The 17,946-nt window shown below is 45.9% G+C and overlaps 1 protein-coding gene across 1 annotated transcript in view; it reads right to left on the bottom strand.

Annotated features, from left to right (window-relative positions):
* Positions 1–821: 821 nt before the first annotated feature.
* LOC144680018 (cadherin-7-like) overlaps positions 822–17,946 on the bottom strand; it is an 86,246-nt gene continuing 69,121 nt past the window's right edge. Inside the window, exons 9-11 of the mRNA XM_078541101.1 lie at positions 16,242–16,359; positions 5,915–6,166; positions 822–3,705 (exon numbers count right to left, since the gene is read on the bottom strand). Of these exons, the coding sequence (XP_078397227.1) occupies positions 3,212–3,705; positions 5,915–6,166; positions 16,242–16,359 (864 nt within the window). The 3' untranslated portion in view covers positions 822–3,211. The remainder of the gene's footprint in view (positions 3,706–5,914; positions 6,167–16,241; positions 16,360–17,946) is intronic.

The following is a 17,946-nucleotide window of genomic DNA, read 5'->3' on the forward strand; positions in this document are numbered from 1 at the left end:
AATGGGCAAAGAAGTTGCAGATGGAATACAACGTGGGGAAGTGTGAGGTCAAGCACTTTGGTAGGAAGAATAGAGGCATAGACTATTTTCTAAATGGGGAGAGAATTCAGAAATCTGGAGTGCAAAGGGACTTGGGAGTCCTAGTCCAGGATTCTCTTAAGGTTAACTTGCAGGTTGAGTCGGTAGTTAGGAAGGCAAATGCAATGTTGGCATTTATTTTGAGAGGACTAGAATATAAAAGCAGGGATGTGATGCTGAGGCTTTATAAGGCTCTGGTCAGACCACATTTAGAATATTGTGAGCAATTTTGGGCCCCGTATCTCAGGAATGATGTGCTGGCCCTGGAGAGGGTCCAGAGGAGGTTGACGAGAACGATCCCAGGAATGAAAGGCTTAACATATGAGGAATATTTGAGGACTCTGGGTCTATTCTTGATGGAGTTTAGAAGGATGAGGGGGGATCTGATTGAAACTTACAGAATACTGAAAGGCCTGGATAGAGTGGACGTGGGGAAGATGTTTCCATTAGTAGGAGAGACTAAGACCCAAGGGCACAGCCTCAGAGTAAAGAGAAGACCTTTTAGAACAGAGATGAAGAGAAACTTCTTTAGCCAGAGAGTGGTGAATCTATGGAATTCATTGCCATAGAAGGCTGTGGAGGCCAGGTCATTGAGTATTTAAGACCGAGATAGATAGGTTCTTGATTGGTAAGGGGATCAAAGGTTACGGGGAGAAGGCGGGAGAATGGGGTTGAGAAACCTATCAGCCATGATTGAATGGCGGAGCAGACTTGATGGGCCGAATGGCCTAATTTCTGCTCCTACGTCTTATGGTCTTATGGTCTTATTCCATCAAACTCCTGGCTTGTGCCTTGGAGATGGTGGACAGGCTTTGGGGAGTGTTTTGGTTCCCAACTTCTAAATAGATGTTCAGGTTATATCCATTTTCCATTGGATTTGTGGGTCATGTTTATACTGGAAACTACTGATCCCCAACTAAAACAGAACCAGATGCTAAAAATAAAATATTTAACTAGTACATAAATTATGACTTATTCATAAAGCAACCTTTATCTTAACACATTTCCATGGACAGACTGGGCTTGCTTCCACTGGAGTTTAGAAGAGTGAGGAGTGGTTTGGTTGTAAGATAGTCACTAATAAATCCAACGAGGAATTCGGAAGAAAATTCTTTCCAGAGAGAGCGTGATGAGAATGTGGAACTTGCTACCACAAGGAGAACTTGAGGTAAATGGCATAGTTACATTTAAGGGAAAGCTAGATAAACATGTGAGGAAGAAAGGAATAGAGGGATATGCTGACGGGGTGAGTAGAAGTTGGATGGAAGCAGGCTTGAGTGGAGCACAAACACCAGCATAGGTCTGTTGGGCTGAATGGCCTGTTTCTGTGCTATAAATTCAACATAATTCTACAATAAATGATGACAAGTTGTTTCCAGTATTTGGCAAGGCTGTAACAAAAGAGTACAACACTAAAATTATTTCAGATAGAATTAAAGGGATTTTGATGATTCAAACTCAGGGCAATCGGATGGACAATTTGTTTTGTCAAGTGTGAGGGTTGTCTTTAAAATGACCTTGTGCACCATCGATAAGTCACAAAACCATCCCTAATGTGTTAGTAATCAACACTGAATTGTTAGCGTCACAGTGAAGCAGCAAGGAATGATCTTTAGAGATTGAGGTAAAGTCGAGTAAGCCTTGTTATGGAGCGTGCAGAGCAGACCTGGCAATGCTTGATACAGATGCTGCATGACAAGAGTAAGAAACATTCAGTCTTCCTGCAATAACATCTTTCTCCCAAATAAGCCCAAACCTTCTCCAAAAGAGTGAAAAGCAAAAATGAAAAAGAAGCAAAAAAGAATAATAAACTCCTCCTGATATCCTTTACTTAAGGTATGGCCAGAAATTCTATTGAACATCATCACAATGAGAGATTGTCAGCTACCCATGCCCATTCTAATTTTCCCACAGGGAAATAAAAATGTAAGAATGTTTTATAAGGAAGCGTGTATCAAAGTCTATACATTACTGCTGTTGATGTTACGTAAGGACACCAGTGTGCTCCTATCAAATTTCTACCTCTGCTGTTAAAACAAAGCCATTTACCCATTTATAATATGAATGGAATACGAGTGTACTAACTGATCGCATATAGAGTATAACTAATAGTGACTTGCAGTTTCTAAGAACTTGCATTTATATAACACTTCTCATGACCTCAGGATGCCCCACTGCACTTTGCGGTCAATTTAATATTTTTTTTAGATGTTTTCGCTGTTGCAATGTCGGAAACAGCCAAATCACGCACAGCAAGATCCCCAAACAGGAACACAATAATGACCATATAAAATGACCATGATAAATTTTCAGCCAGGACAGCAGAAAGAGAGAGAGAGAGAGAGAGAGCACACAGCAGCTTTTCTTCAAAGAAGTGCCATAGGATCTTTGATATCTGCCTCGGAGCTGGTGTAATATCTCATTAGAAGGGCGAGCACCTCCATCAGTGCAGCATTCCCTCAATCCTGCCCTGGGTGAGTCAGCCTGGATTATGGACTCAAGCGCCTAGAGTGGGGCTTAAACCCACAATCTTCGAGGCACAGGGACAAGAGTGCTACCACTGAGCCATTCCTAAGCCCTTAACTCTGTAGCTCACAAACAGAATGACTTTGGATAGTGATGTGAGGCAGATCTTACTTGCACTTGTGAATTCACATTCACAATCCCATGGTCAATCATATTAGTTAGTATGATAAATATTTCTCTTCATTCTTTAGCATCAGAAGTCCCAAATCTATATCAGATGCTAAAATTGGAATGAGGTGGGATCACAACACAAGCCTTTCCTCAAGACATTCCCATTGAAAGCCCATTTGTCATTCAGATTGCTCCTGAGAGGTTTCCAACTACCTTCTAAACATATGGATAAAAATTCTAGGTGGAAAACACCTGACTCCAGGTAACTTTCTGATATTGAAGTTTCAATTACAGGGGGTCATTGCTAGATGTGCATGTCAGAAGCTCAGGTGTGGCGCAAATGGTTTTCTGGTCTTTAAAATAAATGGCTAGAAAATTACATGCGGCAGGTGGCTGATCTCCCAATGTGCACTTGCAGGGGTATGAGGATCAATGTCAGAGGCACAATGCCCGAAAAGTATCTGTAGCTGTGATATTTAAATGTCCTTCTCTCTCCTCATGTAGCCGGGCGACTTCCATAATTCCCGTACAGGTCCGCCAACTTTCTGAAGCGTGGCCCCCAGTCACGGAGGTAATCGTAATGTTCGTCTGAGCCAGAGGCAAAGGAAGCCGAGGAGCTCAAAGACCCCGCGGCTGACCCAGTCCCCTCAAATGCGTACGTCTGCAGGGAGTCAAACGGGGGAGCAGAGGGATCGTTGTCGGCTTCATTCAGCCTTTCCCTGACAAACTCTCGAAAAACGGCACTATCTGGCATGATATGGAGCGACTGCCTGTACAGGGACGGAATTTCGGACTTCACATCTTTCCGTGCCTTGGAGCCGTGCCCGACCCGAGAGTTCCTCAAGGTGGCCATGTTGAAAGCTTCTGTGTCCTCTTCGCCTCCCCCTTCATCATTGTACCTGACTATGTTTTCCCGGATGTCGTCACCTTCATGAGCAAACTGAGGGTCTTTCTTGTGTTGCCTGAGTGCTAGAAGAAGCAAGATAAAGGCTGAGGAGGAAACAAAAAAAAGAAAATGTTCAGGATGGCCAGTTGCAGTTTGGTGATACCATGACCACTGAACAATCTCCTGGGTTGACTGTATATTCATACAAACACATTACACAGTGACTACTGGTGACTTGAAAGTAATAAGACTGAACCCTTTTTAGCAACAATTGTCTTAACTTTTAGTTAAGACTTCTTATTTGACGGGACTCCTGAAAACATAACAATTGCCCAGCTCATGCCCTTCTAGCCTTTCATATACGTCACTAGCCTCTCGCAGTTCAAGATCCAACCAATCAATTTTTAATATGAGAGAACATTCTGGGAGTACTCTGAAGGGTCTGGTCAGAGAGCACCAAAACGAGATATGTGCTTCCGTAAGTGTTTATTACTTTTAATGGCAACATGGGTTGAATTTCAGTTAGACCTGTTTGAGCTACGAATTGGTGCAGTGAACTGAAAGTCTGTCAAAGAATTTTCAAACCATTCGGCCAGTTTATTGCCCAAATGATGAAGGGGAAAGTTATCCTCATTGCGTTTGAAGCTTGCACATAGTTTAGAAAAGCATCTTAGAAGCCTAATTGCCATTGCTTCATTGTGTAGTGTTTGATCAACCCTGTGCACAAAACACGGCAACAGAGTTTTCCAAGAAGGTTGGACAATTGAGCCTTTCTATGCACAGCTTACTGTAAGATGCTTGTTGCATGGTAGCTGAAGACAATTGCTGTAGAGATGGGCCAACATATTTCCTTTGTAGAATCCTCACACCTGCAGTACTTGTCAGTAGATAACGTGTAATACCACTGCACTGAAGTCTTAAAACAGAGATGGCAAACAGCAAATTCTGTGAAATTATGAGAAGCCAGGATTTAATGTGGACAACTAGACTTCCCTTGCTCAGAATCTTTAAAAGTCATCGCAGCTATATATTAATTGAAGATCTTCCCCCTGAGATGCTATATTGATTTTAGATTTGTTGCTGCATCTGTGGATACACATTCATCTACAGCGAATCTTCTTTGGCATATCTACGAGTCAGTAATTACACTTACAATCACAATGATCCCCGCGCTCCCCGCCACCCCCCCAACTCAATAGTTATAGCAAATAAAATGAGCAAAAAGTGGATGTTTGCCAAATATCATGATTTTGATCAAGCTATTTTGTGCAAATTAAACTCTTTGGCCTGGAGCCAAAGTTCCACCACTCTCCTTCATGCAATTGGCCCAAAATCAGAACGACTAACCCAAAAGATTGCGGAAATTTAAACATAATTAACGTGCAGTGCAAGTCAAGCTTCCACGACCTGTCGCGCTAGTTTTAGAAACATCGCGTTAAAAACAGGCCCCACCCTCGAAAGAGACCACCCCTCCCCTCCCCCACCCCCCCTCCCCCATCCCCCATCCCCCATCCCTGAATGAATTAATCACCATCGGGAGTTTCTGTGGATTGCGTTTGTTTGGTCTTTGAGGAGGCTCCAAAAATGAAACCGATTCCTTTGGGTGCAGGAACACGAAAGAGGCAAATTTTAAAAGCAATTTTTAAAAACAGCTCACTAAAAAAAAAAACTGACGGCTGTGTTCCAATATAACTAGCAATTCATTTTAAAAAGTCATTTTCAGCAATTTAAAATTGGGTTACTCACAGGTGTGGATTGACACTGGGAACAAAAATAATAATTTTTTTCCTGATTTTTGTTTCTCCCCGCATTCATAAGAACATAAGAAATGGGAGCAGGAGTAGACCAGACAGCCCATCGAGCCTGCTCCACCATTCAACACAATCATGGCTGATCTTTGGCTCGTGCTCCACTTTCCCACCCACCCCCTCTATCCGTTGATTCCCTGTGGGACCAAAAGTCTACCCATCTCAGCCTTAAATAGATTCAACGATGGAACACCCACACTTTAAGGTAGAGAATTCCAAAGATTCATAACCTTTTGAAGGAAGAAATTTCCCCTCATCTCAGTCCGAGCTGATCTCAATCTCCGCAGCATGCATCTTATCTGGAGACTGTGTCCCCATGTATTAGATTCCCCAGCCAGGGGAAACAACCTCTCAGTCTCAGCTCTGCCAAGGCCCTTCAGGATCTGCTGAAGGCACAGCGCCAATGGCGGTGTGAAGGGAATCAAGATTCCTGCCATAAGTCCTGCCCTGCTTTCAACTCATTGGCCGACACGGTGGCTCCAATAGACACTGTGAGATCACTCACCTAATATCATCAGGACACAGACTAGTACGGCAATGAGAGCTCCAGTGCTGAGGCCAGCAGGCAGAAAGAAGGGATCAGCATTGCATAATTGGTCAATGCCATTGTTAATGCACCTACACACTCGGACAGTGAGGGTGCAGGTACTGCTGAGCGAAGGAGTTCCGTTGTCCCTTATCAGGATGGGCAGGAAGTGAATGGCCTGTTCTGCTCGACTAAAACCAGCTCTCCGAGTCAGAATCACGGCGGTGTTATCTAGCAGATAATGAGAAACAAAAATAAGCAACAGCTTAATTCCACCTTTGTCTCCGCACTTTTCAACCGACTCATAAGGGTCCTGCAAATTACCTGGCTCAATCTCCCTGTGCATTAGGATACCCAAGTTGTTGATAGGGACGTTACTATCATCTTTAACACTCTTGGTTTAGAGAGGAGTGGCTAACAAAACAGTCAGTGTGTCCTCTGCTGACTCCTAACACAAAGTGAATATGATAATTGGTTCAAGGTCAACCTTGGTTGTGATTCCAACCACCTCTATCTGGTCCCACTCATGAAGACCAACCATTTGGATGACTTACCTGTCCCCGTGGAACTATCACAAGCTCAATTTCGTTTAATAGAGAATATGTTAATACTATGGCTGGGGGCTTGTAAAAGAGACAGATTTGAAGTCACTGCAGAACTCGTTACACATATAACCAGCTGCAGCATTGAACATTAGCTCCGCGGTAAAGAAGAGAAAATGCTGGAATTAAGCCCCTCATCTGGTCAGGTAGCACCTACTGACTGTAAGGTACCCTGGTTGAGTATACTTATATGTGAAGGATGAGCATTTGGTTTAATCTCATGTGATTTTAAAGTTTTTGGTTTTCTTTTTGCTTAAAGAAAATGATTAAAAGTTATCCATTCTCAGGGTGTTTCTGGATATGATGTGTCAGAACACAATTTAGCTCATCCCATCGTTTGCCGAAACTCTAGAGTGCAGGATTTCTATATTTGCATGGCCACGTTGTAAAATAGTTAGCCAAGATTGTCTTGAGAGAAGAAATGGACCAATGGAGGGAGAATGTAAAACAATAACACTTTTCATGCCATAATTAATTAGCACTGGCATTCATGAGAAACAGGCTATAAAGATGCTAAGATTTTCTTTAGAAAGTTGTAGAGAGTTCGAAGTTGGATTGAAAAAGGAACAACAAAGGCTACATTTCTACCCAAGTAAAACGAAGAAGGTAATTGTGTTCATTGCTCTGTAACTCTACTGCTTAAAGGCATTGGCCAGGATCTTCCGAGCACTGGCAACGATAGTCGAATTGCTGCTGTGGCTCGTAAATTAAACCCGACTTGACACTGCTGCACATTTCTACACGGGTCTCCCGATCCTGGCTTTCACAGAAATGCGCGGTGCAGCGTCCCTTGGGGAACTCCGTCGGAGCAGAGTGGAGTCGGGGAAGACAGAACGTGGCTCCTTTTCTGGCACTAGCTGCCATAGGGTAAGTTAAAAGGTCCAGTTTGACTGTTAGAGGATGGATGGGTGAATACATGAGTGCTTGAGTGAGTGAATGGATAGGTAGATGAAGTGGGTAAGTGGGTGAGGAGGGAAGGTATTGAGATGGGCAAGTGGGTGAGGTGAGTAAGTGCATAGGTATTGAGGTGGGTAAGTAGGTGAGGTGGGTAAGTGGATAGCTGGGTAGGTGGGTAGGTATTGGGATGGGTATGTGGGTGAGGTGGGTAAGTGGGTGAGGTGGGTAAGTGGGTAGCAGGGTAGTGGGTAGGTATTGAGATGGGTAAGTGGGTGAGGTGGGTAAGTGGGTAGGTATTGAGGTGGGTAAGTTGGTGAGGTGGGTAAGTGGGTAGCTGGGTAGGTGGGTAGGTATTGGGATGGGTAAGTGGGTGAGGTGGGTAAGTGGGTAGGCGGATAGGTGGATGAGATGGGTAGGTGGATGAGGTAGTGTCACAAACTATAATATTTTTCATAATATTATTGTAGGCTTGTGGGTGTGAGTGTGAATGGTTGTGTCTATCTGAGCGATTTAATTGAATTAGAGTCAGATAGACTGCAAGGTTGAAATTATCAAAAGAGTTAGGTGTAAAGCAGGCTTTTGAAATGGAGATGGACAAGCGAGGATGAGGGTTCCACAGATAAGGTGTGATTGAAATTTGCATTTTTAGATGAGTGGTTGTTTGATTTTCAAAACGATGGTAGGATGTTTCCAGCTAACAAGATAAGCAAGGCCAAGCAGTATGTTTATTTTTCCCAAAGGTACTGGCCATATTGACAACATGAAATATTTTTATATTATGGGGAAGGAAAATTTCCAAAGACATGTAGAACAGTGGGATTTTATGCATTAAAGAGAGAGAAACATATAAAGAAGGATGGAAGGCTATGTGGTGTGTGGCCGTGTAACATCTTGAAAGGTACAGCATGTAAAGCATGTAAAAGTCTCTAGCCACTTTTGCAGAAGTCTGCTGTGCCCAGTAACTAAAGTTGTGTTAAAAGCCTTTGGAATTCCACTGTCAAGTGGGTGCTGTGGTAACCTTGCTGGATTGCCTATTTAAATTTAAAATCTATTTGGACTGTTGCCTTAAAGTGGGTGTGTAGTTGGGGGTCAGGTTAATTAAGAATTTTGGGATTTGTTATAATATCAAGTAACTGTAATCTTATTTATGTGTTTGAATAATGGTTTTGTCACTGACTGGTAATCCAGAGGCCCAGGGCAATGCTCTGGGGAGTCCCACCATGGCAGATGGTGAAATTTGAATTCAATAAAAATTTGAAATTAAAAGTCTGATGATGGCCATTAAACCATTGTCGATTGTCACAAAAACCCATCTGGTTCACTACTGTCCTTTAGAGTTGGAAATCTGCCGTCCTTACCTGGTCTCTAGCCTACATGTGACCCCAGATCCACAGCAACGTGGTTGACTCTTAAATTCCCTCTGAACAAGGGTGGGCAATTAATTCTGGCCTAGCCAGTGACACCCAAATCCCATGAATGAATAAAAATAAGTAAATAAATAAATGTTTTAATTTAATTTTTCAAATCACTAAAGGCATTAGTGGACTCCCTGCTTCTGAATTCAGTGCACAAATCTTCTCATTATAAATACAAATTGCAAAACCGGTGTGATAGTGTGGCCAAGTTTACCCTGTGGATTTGGTCTGTGTGGCATGCATCATCTGCCACACATAACAGGTAGGTAAAAGGATAAGTGGGTAGGGGGCTTAGGAAGTGAGTGGATCATTGGCTTTGGGGAGTGGTTGTATCGTGGGGGGCGGAATGGGGGGGGGGTGCGGGTAGCCAGTTTGGGTCGAGTGGGTTGTCAGGTCAAGTGGTGGAGGGGGCTTGTCAGAATGGGTCAGGGGCAGTTGAGTCAGGTCGGACGGGTTATCGGGTCGAGGGGGTAGTCGGGTGATTGTGGGGGTGGGTGGTCCAGATATTGGTTACATTTTTGGAGGTCTAGTTTGGGTGTTGTGGGGATGATTGTGGAGTCGGTTGTGTAGTCACCCGGCTGTTAGACTAGGATTTTTCTGTCTAACGTTCCCTGAGTAATTATCCAAATAAGTACTGTGGAACTGTCCGAAGTCTCTGACTTTAACTCAGAGTTGGAGACGTTTGCAGAGGATCCCGGGGAGCAGGGAGTTTGCCCAACAGAAGTTTAAACTTCCCAGGCAATCCCCATGGAGGTCTGCGCCTCGGGGCTTCCACAGGGTCCCGACGCACATCTTCAGCCATACATCCGGCATCCAGCAATCTAGAGACTAGAACATTTGGCCCATTGTCTATTTTGTACTCTTTCATGGGATGTGAGTGTCAGTGGTGACACCAGCTTACCTAATTGCCCTTGAACTGAGTGGCTGGCTAGACCATTTCAACGGGCAGTTAAGAGTCAACCATTTTGCTGAGAGCCTAGAGTCTCATGTGGGCCAGACCAGGTAAGGTTGACAGATTTCCTTCCCTAAAGATCTGTTCCTGAGCTTGGTGAAACACAATAAATGGATTTACAGTTGCAAGGCACATTTTGGCATCAGAGCCAAACTGCCTACAGGTGAGAGAAACAAGGTTAACATTTCAGGTCGGTGGCCCGTCATCTGATCTTTTCATGCAAAGCGGGCTTTGTTGGGATTTATTTTCTTGGACCAAGGTAAACACAAATATGCCTAGCATTTCAGCCGATAACTCTCAATTGTCTCCTCCTGGCGTTTCCTACTAAAGCTAGGATGGGAGAGCAGAGTTGCTCATGGAAATCTTTTACCCCCATTATATTGATTCCTTGATGACTCCAGTAGACAATTCAATGACGTCGTGTTTGAACTGCTGTTTGGAGGGGTGTAAAGAAGAGAAAGAGAAGTAAGGAAGGGCTATTTTGGCTGAATGGATTAAGGTGAGGTTGCATATAAAATAAGAGATTGGTTAAAAAAAGGGGGCCTAAATTATCATTTCTAATTAATCCTGATATATCAAAGATACAGGAAGACTAATTAAGGGAGTTACAGTTTTTCCATGGAAGTAATTCTAATTACATCACTAGATAGGTTTTACAGTTTGCACATTCTGACTGGTTGCCAGATATATAGTGGGCCTGAGTTTCTTCGGAGCAGTAATCGTTGCTAGTTTGCCACTCCGGTCTAATTACTGACTTGAATTCCTTTCCGATCCTGTCCCGCCCGGCCTTACCACTAGGGCTGGGTGAGATCCGGGCAGTGCCACACGTTCCCGGGGCCTAGTGTCGAAATGCAGCTGAGCCGAAGTGAAGGAGGCCACGCCCCTTTTTTACAGCACCAGCTGCCGGAACCCGGGTGAGTTTAAAGGTCCATCAGAGTTTAAAGGTCCTCGGTAGGCCAAGGAGAAGGTAAGTAAATTGATAGGATTTGAGGGGGTGGGGGTAAAATTGGAGGTCGGGGGGTGGGGGCGTCGGAGGTTGGCAGGATCGGGCCTCGGGTCAGGTTGAGTCGGGGCTGGGGTGGGGGTGGGGGGAGGGGGTTGGGCCTCGGGGGGCGGGGGGAGGCCTTGGGGGTGGGTGGGGTGGGGGGAGTTGCGCTTCGGGAGGGTATTTGGGCCTCAGGGGTTGGTGGAGGGGGAGGGCGGTGGGCGGAATGTCAGGCCTTGGGTCAGGTCAGGTCTGGCCTGCAAGGGTTGGCGGTGGGAGGGTGTCGGGCCTGAGTCGGAGGAGGAGGGGCGTGTGTCAAGCCTCCGGGGAGTCAGGTGACGGGCGTTGGGTCCGGTCTGGTCAGGCCTGGAGGGGCGGTGGTCGGATTGAGAGTTGGGCCTGCAGGAAATGGGGGAAGGAGTCCTATTCAGTTGGAGGGTGTCCTCTTGGTGGGGGTGTCAGGGGGTCAGGGGTGGTAGGTCCCCTGGGGAGGGTATGTGTGGGTAATTCTGTGGGTGGGATAGTTGGTGGTTGGCGAGGAGACCCCTGGGGGTTTGGGGAGTCCTGTGGAGGTGGGGGGGAGGCGGTGGGAGTCCCCTGGGTGGGGGTTTGGGGTCAGAGGTATGGGAGAAGTCCTATGTAGAGGGGCTTGTGGGGGGAGGTGTGGAGTGTGGGGGGGTTGGTCTGGGTCTCTACAATAGTTACCCAGAAGTTAGAAGAGGTTTTAGTTCCAACTTTTTCTGGGTAACTATTGATGTGACCCAGTCGGAGCCATCCGAAGCTTGCCTCATTTTTGGATGATTCCCAGTGCAGGGTAATTGCCCAGAGGAAGTTTGCACTTCTGGGCAATTGCTGTGCAACCCCTTGCCTGGGTACCTCCAACGGGGATTCCCCAGCACATCTTTGGGGTAGCCCCTCAATCCGATGCTGAGGAGCTCATGGAAGTTGAGGTCCATTTTCATCTGCTGACAGGATCCGATGTGACTCCCAATGTGCCCAATTGTCTATGGGGCAGAATATTGCCGTCGGCGTGTGGGGGTGGGCCCAACACGCCAACGCGTAAAATGACGCGCGATGACATCGGGCGAGCGTCCCATCCCATCGCGCGTTATTTCCACGTGCCCGCTGAACTGTCAAAGGCCTATGAAGGCCATTAAAAAAGTAATTAAACCTGTTTAGAATGCTGCCCATCCAACCTTAAGGCTGGCGGGGGCGGGGTGGGGGGGCAGGTGAAGAGCCCAAGCAGTCTTCGCGTTTTTCAGGAAACCTCATCCACGGGCGGGATGAGGTTTCCTGAAGCTTGTATAAAATAATTAAATACATTTTCCAATCTTCACAAACATGTCCCAGCTCATGTGACACTGTCACGCAAGGGGACATGTTTAAATAAATGTTCACTTGATTTACTAAAAAGTTTTGCAATCCATTCAATCTCCCCGAGGCACCTTTGTGCCTTAGGGAGAGTGCTGCATGCGAAAGAGCGCAGGCCCCGACTCTCCCTTCACCAGCCCCCACCCACCCGCACAGGTAGCGCTGAGCACTACTGGCCACGCGTTACATTGGGCAGGCCTTAATTGGCCCGCCCGCGTAAAATGGCGGCAAGCAACCGATCACGGGCAGCGATTGGCACTGTGCCCAATCCCACCCAGCCCGCCTGCCATTGGAAAATTCCCCCCCTATGTGTTTACTGCAGGGCTGCTGGAAGAGGAAACATTTGGACGTGAAATGTTAACTTTTGGACTTGAAATGTTAATGGTACAGTTTAAGCTTGTTATGGACAAAGAAATAGACAAGTTGCAAAAAAATGTTTTGGATTGGGGGAGAGCGGATTTTAGTAAAATAAGGCAGGATCTGGCCAAGGTAGACTGGGAGCAGCTACTTGTGGGGAAATCTACAGAGGAACAGTGGGGGCCGTTCAAAAAGGAAATGGGGAGGGGACAGGCTCAACATGTTCCCTCTAGGGTGATAGGAAGGAGTAACAAGCCCAGAGAACCATTGATGACCAGAGATATTCAGGATACGATGAGAAGGAAAAGAGAGGCTTTTAGCAGGTACAAGGGAAGCAAATCAGTGGAGGCATTAGTGGAGTACAGAAAGTGTAGGGTGGAGCTTAAGAAAGCAATTAGGAGAGCAAAGAGGGGATATGAGAAAGCTCTGGCTGGTAAAAGTAGGGACAATCCCAAGATATTCTATAAGCATATCAATGGGAAAAGGATAACCAGGGAAAGAGTAGGGCCCATTAGGGACCAAGGGAGGAATCTATGGGTGGAGCCAGAGGACATCGGTAGAGCGTTGAATGAATACTTCACATCCGTCTTCACCTAAGAGAATGAGGATGAAGGTATCGAACTTGGGGAGAGAGACTGCGAGGTTCTTGAGCAAATTGATACAGGGAGTGACAAGGTATTGGAGATGTTGGCAGGCTTAAAAGTGGATAAATCTCCAGGTCCAGATAATTTGTGTCCCAGACTGCAGAGGGAGGAAAGGGAGGAGATCACAGGGGCTCTGACCCAAGTCTTTAGTTCCTCTCTGGCCACAGGGGAGGTGCCAGAGGACTGGAGAACAGTTAATGTGTTTCCGCTATTTAAGAAGGGTTGTAGAGATAAGCCAGGGAACTACAGGCCAGTGAGTCTCACGTCAGTGGTAGGGAAACTATTGGAGAAAATTCTGAAGGAGACAATCTATCTCTACTTGGAGAGGCAAGGTTTGATCAGGGATAGTCAGCGCCACGTTGTCAGAGGGAGGTGATGCCTAACAAATTTGATTGAATTTTTTGAGCAGGTGACCAGGTGTGCAGATGAGGGGAGTGCAGTTGATGTAGTTTATATGGATTTCAGCAAAGCCTTTGACAACGTCCCACATGGGAGACTTATAAAGAAGGCAAATGCACATGGGATACAGGGTAATTTGATAAGGTGGATTCAAAATTGTCTTAGTTGTAGGAGGCAGAGGGTGATGACAGAAGGATGCTTTAGTGACTGGAAGCCAGTGTCCAGTGGCGGACCACAGGGATCTGTGCTGGGTCCCCTATTATTCGTCATTTATATAAACGACATAGATGACTATGTGGGGGGTTGGATTAGTAAGTTTGTGGATGACACAAAGATTGGCCGGGTGGTTAACAGTGAGGTTGAGTGTCTTGGGCTGCAGGAAGATATAGATGGGATGGTCAAATGGGCAGATAAGTGGCAATGGATTTTAACCCTGGAAAGTGTGAGATGATACACTTTGGAAGGAGTAATTTGACAAGGAAGCATTAAATGAATGGCATGAGACTAGGAAGTTCTGAGGAACAAAGGGACCTTGGCGTGTGTGTCCATAGATCTCTGAAGGCAGAGGGGCATGTTAGTGGGGTGGTGCTAAAGGCATATGGGACACTTGCCTTTCTCAATCGAGGCATAGATTACAAAAGTAGGGAGGTCATTTTGGAGTTGTATAGAACCTTGGTGAGGTTGCAGCTGGAGTACTGTGTGCAGTTCTGGTCACCACATTATAGGAAGGATGTGATTGCACTTGAGAGGAGATTCACCAGGATGTTGCCTGGGATGAAACATTTAAGTTATGAAGAGAGGTTGGATAGACTTGGGTAGTCTTTGTTGGAGCAGAGAAGACTGAGAGGCGACCTGATTGAGGTGTACAAGATTATGAGGGGCATGGACAGGGTGGATAGGTAACAGCTGTTCCCCTTAGTTGAAGGGTCAGTCACGAGGGGACACAAGTTCAAGGTGAGAGGCAAGAGGTTTAAGGGGGATGTGAGGAAAAACCTATTTACCCAGAGGGTGTTGACAGTGTGGAATGCTATGCCTGGGAGGGTGGTGGAGACAGGTTGCCTCACATCCTTTAAAAAGTACCTGGATGAGCACTTGGCACATCATAACATTCAAGGCTATGGGCCAAGTGCTGGTAAATGGGGTTAGGTAGGTAGGTCAGGTGTTTCTCACGTGTCGATGCAGACTCGATGGGCCGAAGGGCCTCTTCTGCACTGTGTGATTCTGTGAACTCTGTTTCTCTCTCTACAGATGCTGCTTGACCTGCTGAGTTTTTCCAGCAATTTCTGTTTTTATGTCCATCTATCTATCTATTTGTATTACAGAAACAGGCTCCTTCCTGCTGAACCTAAATATGATCTTAAAAAGGAAACAGGCCTCGTAGTATCATTGGTCCTTTCTGGTTCTGTTTCATGCTTTAATGTATTATGCACAGAAGTATATAATTCATTGCGGACTCTGATATTTTGCATGGCAATTAGGATGAAGGGATGTGGATTTATTTTCAGTCATATTTTTATCTAGTTCTCGAGTAATTTTAAAATAAATTAAGCAAACAGCCCATCTGATTCACTTACCGAAAATTTGAGAGCAAATTTTTTTTCTCTGCTGACTATGAATGGGTGGATAATTCCACCGTTAGATAAAGCAGGCATTCAAGATGTTGTGTATTTTTAACATATTTAAGTCATTCTGAAAACATTAGAGGCTTTCAACACCATTTAACCAAGTATGGAATGGACTAACTTGAATTATTAAATTGTACAAGGGACATGAGTCATCTGTGGGTCTTTTCAAAACAAAGCAGAGAGATTGACTCACCCACTCTATGGCTTTTCATCCAGAAGAGAGAGACAGAAAGAGAGACAAAACAAAAGAGAGAGAGGTAAAGAAAGAGAGAGAGGTTATCAACGTTTATTGGGGGTTGGCAGAGTATGGAGTTGAGGCCATTGTCGGATCAGCCACGATCTTATTGAATGGTGGAGCAGGCTCGAGGGGCTGAATGGCCTACTCCTACTCCTAATTCATATGGTCGTATGAGAGGGAAAGAGAGAGAGAGAGAGAGAAAGAGAAAGAGGAAAATGGAGAAAGAGTAAGAGAGAGAGAGGATAAGAGAGAGAGAAAGAGAGAGAGAGAGAAAGGGAGAGAGCGAGAAAGAGTGAGACCTTAATAGAGAGACAGAGAGAGAAAGAGAAAGAAAGGAGTACTCATAGATTGACATCATCTGCTAAATTTGGACTGAACAGTGGGATTGTTCAGAGGAGCTGTGCATCACAACATGTACACAGCAAATTAAATCTTGTTCCAACTGACATGTGGATGGATCGGCCCCACTTAAAAAGCAAAGCTCCAAAAGCTTTTACACTAAATGGAGTGCCAGGAACTTCTCTGGAGCCGCGAGCACTCTGGTGATGTACCGTATTCCAGGGGGTGGAGATAGTTTATTTCTTTTGACTGGCGAACAGGCAACAGCTGCAACTGCTGCTTCTGCAGTAATGAGACCGTCTGCAGCCACTGTGGCTGTTGCATCCTTCACAATTATTGTCTATCACACACCAGAATACGTGTCGATAAGTTGCAAAATCCAGTTAGCATTTGAAGTTCAATCTCAAACACAGCAGGGTTTAACAGAAAGCGCCTGAGTTGGAAGAAAGCCCATTCACTATGGCACGCCCCTAGTGTCCTACCTTGATTATCTCTAACGGTAAAATTGGGATTACTGGCAGCATCTGACGCCAGGGTAAAGTAAAAGTGATGTCCTTCGGGCGGCTCATCCTCGTCCACTGCGCTGATGGCTTGAATAAGCTAAAATAGGAAAGATTTGAGATCAGTCAAAAACAGAAGTCGCAGATCTCACCTTGTCCTTCGTTATAACACTCGTTGATTGGCTGGCCAGGTTCTGGAGCATGGCGTGTGATGTTTGGCCTATTAGGATCGAGCCATGTTTTGCTGTGTCTCTTTTAAAGCCACTGCTCAGGTATTCCCTCTGAGGAATGCTGTTTATAAGCAGGCCCCGAGGCCAATTCAAAGCCCTTGTTGCCGGGGAAACTTCTGGGAGGTTAGTAGTTGTTCTGTAGTTGCTCGTGCCCTGGAGCAGGGCAAGTTATCAAGATCAGGGGCAAACTGAAAGCTACTGACTTTAGAATCATAGCCCGCAAAGTTCAGCTCCGTGACACCGGTAGTTTCCCTGCCAACGGTGCCATTTTTGTTCCAAAATGTGCACAGCCGCACATTTAACTGCATTATATTCCATCTGCCAAGTTTTTAACCCACTCACTTAACCCATCTATAATCACTCTGTAGATCCCTTGTGTCACAGCAAGCGGATCGTTGGAATGCTTGAGCAATATTCCTGCAGGGCTCACCGGAGCCTGTGTTACAATCCTGCACAACCTCGCCATTATGAGCGAGGAGTCCTTGACATCAGGGAATTGGTGAGCAGCAGCTCAGGAGCAGGAGGAAGGAGAGGAGGAAACCAACACACCCTCTTTCTCTCTGGGAATGGCCAATGATCATCTAATTACAGTTCCAACCTTAAATCTCCATTCTACTGCAGCCCCACGCCTTGCCCTCCCTCTGCACTGACTATCTACTGCATCCTCTTAGCCCACAGCACCGAAATAAAAGTCATCACAAAACAACCATTCCAACCAAACAATCCAACATTTCATGCTTAGCGTTGAACGTTTCCCTAGTGCCTGTCTCCTGGGTGTCTTTGCCTGTTCTGGTGTTCCTGAGCAGTTTTACCTTGGCTGGGGGGGTTGGTGGGGGGAGGGGTAGACTGCAGATGGCCTTGGACGACAACCCCCAAGCAGCTCTGGGCTTTTCTCTGGGCTGAGAAAACTCAGCTTTGGACTGTACCATCTTGACATGGGCAGCTGTAGTCTGGGCTGGTTGGGAGCCATCAACAGGGGCACTGGCAGAGTGGCAGTGGTGGCAGCCCACATACTGCCATTCTGAGAGAGGGCAGCAGGACCATGCTCCACAAAGCCACTGCCACTTCCCCAGGGCAATGCCTCAGCAATCCTAGTAACCTGCTGGAGGACCGGTAGATCGCTGGGCTGCTGTGAGAGCCTGCATACCCCTCTTTTAGCACTGTTATCCAGAGCCACGATGGCAGCAGTCTGAGCCTGCAAAGTAGCAGGCCTGTCTCCTGACCTCAGTCTAAGCTTCCATTGCGCTCAGACGATAAGTGGCTTCTGCTTGAGCTGTAACAGAAGCTGGGACATTGGCTGTCAGACGCTGCATCGTGGTTGGGCCTGCAACTGTTCTCATTGAGTTGGCCACCACTTCCGCTCTGGAGAGGTTAGACTCCAGGCTCTGCATAAATCTGGGTTGGTGCTGGATGCCTCCATCCTCCTTGACATTGGCAGTTGGCTTTTTACCAGCCTG

This window comes from Cetorhinus maximus, chromosome 4, assembly GCF_964194155.1.
Source record: "Cetorhinus maximus chromosome 4, sCetMax3.hap1.1, whole genome shotgun sequence".
Classification (NCBI taxonomy): Eukaryota; Metazoa; Chordata; class Chondrichthyes; order Lamniformes; family Cetorhinidae; genus Cetorhinus; species Cetorhinus maximus.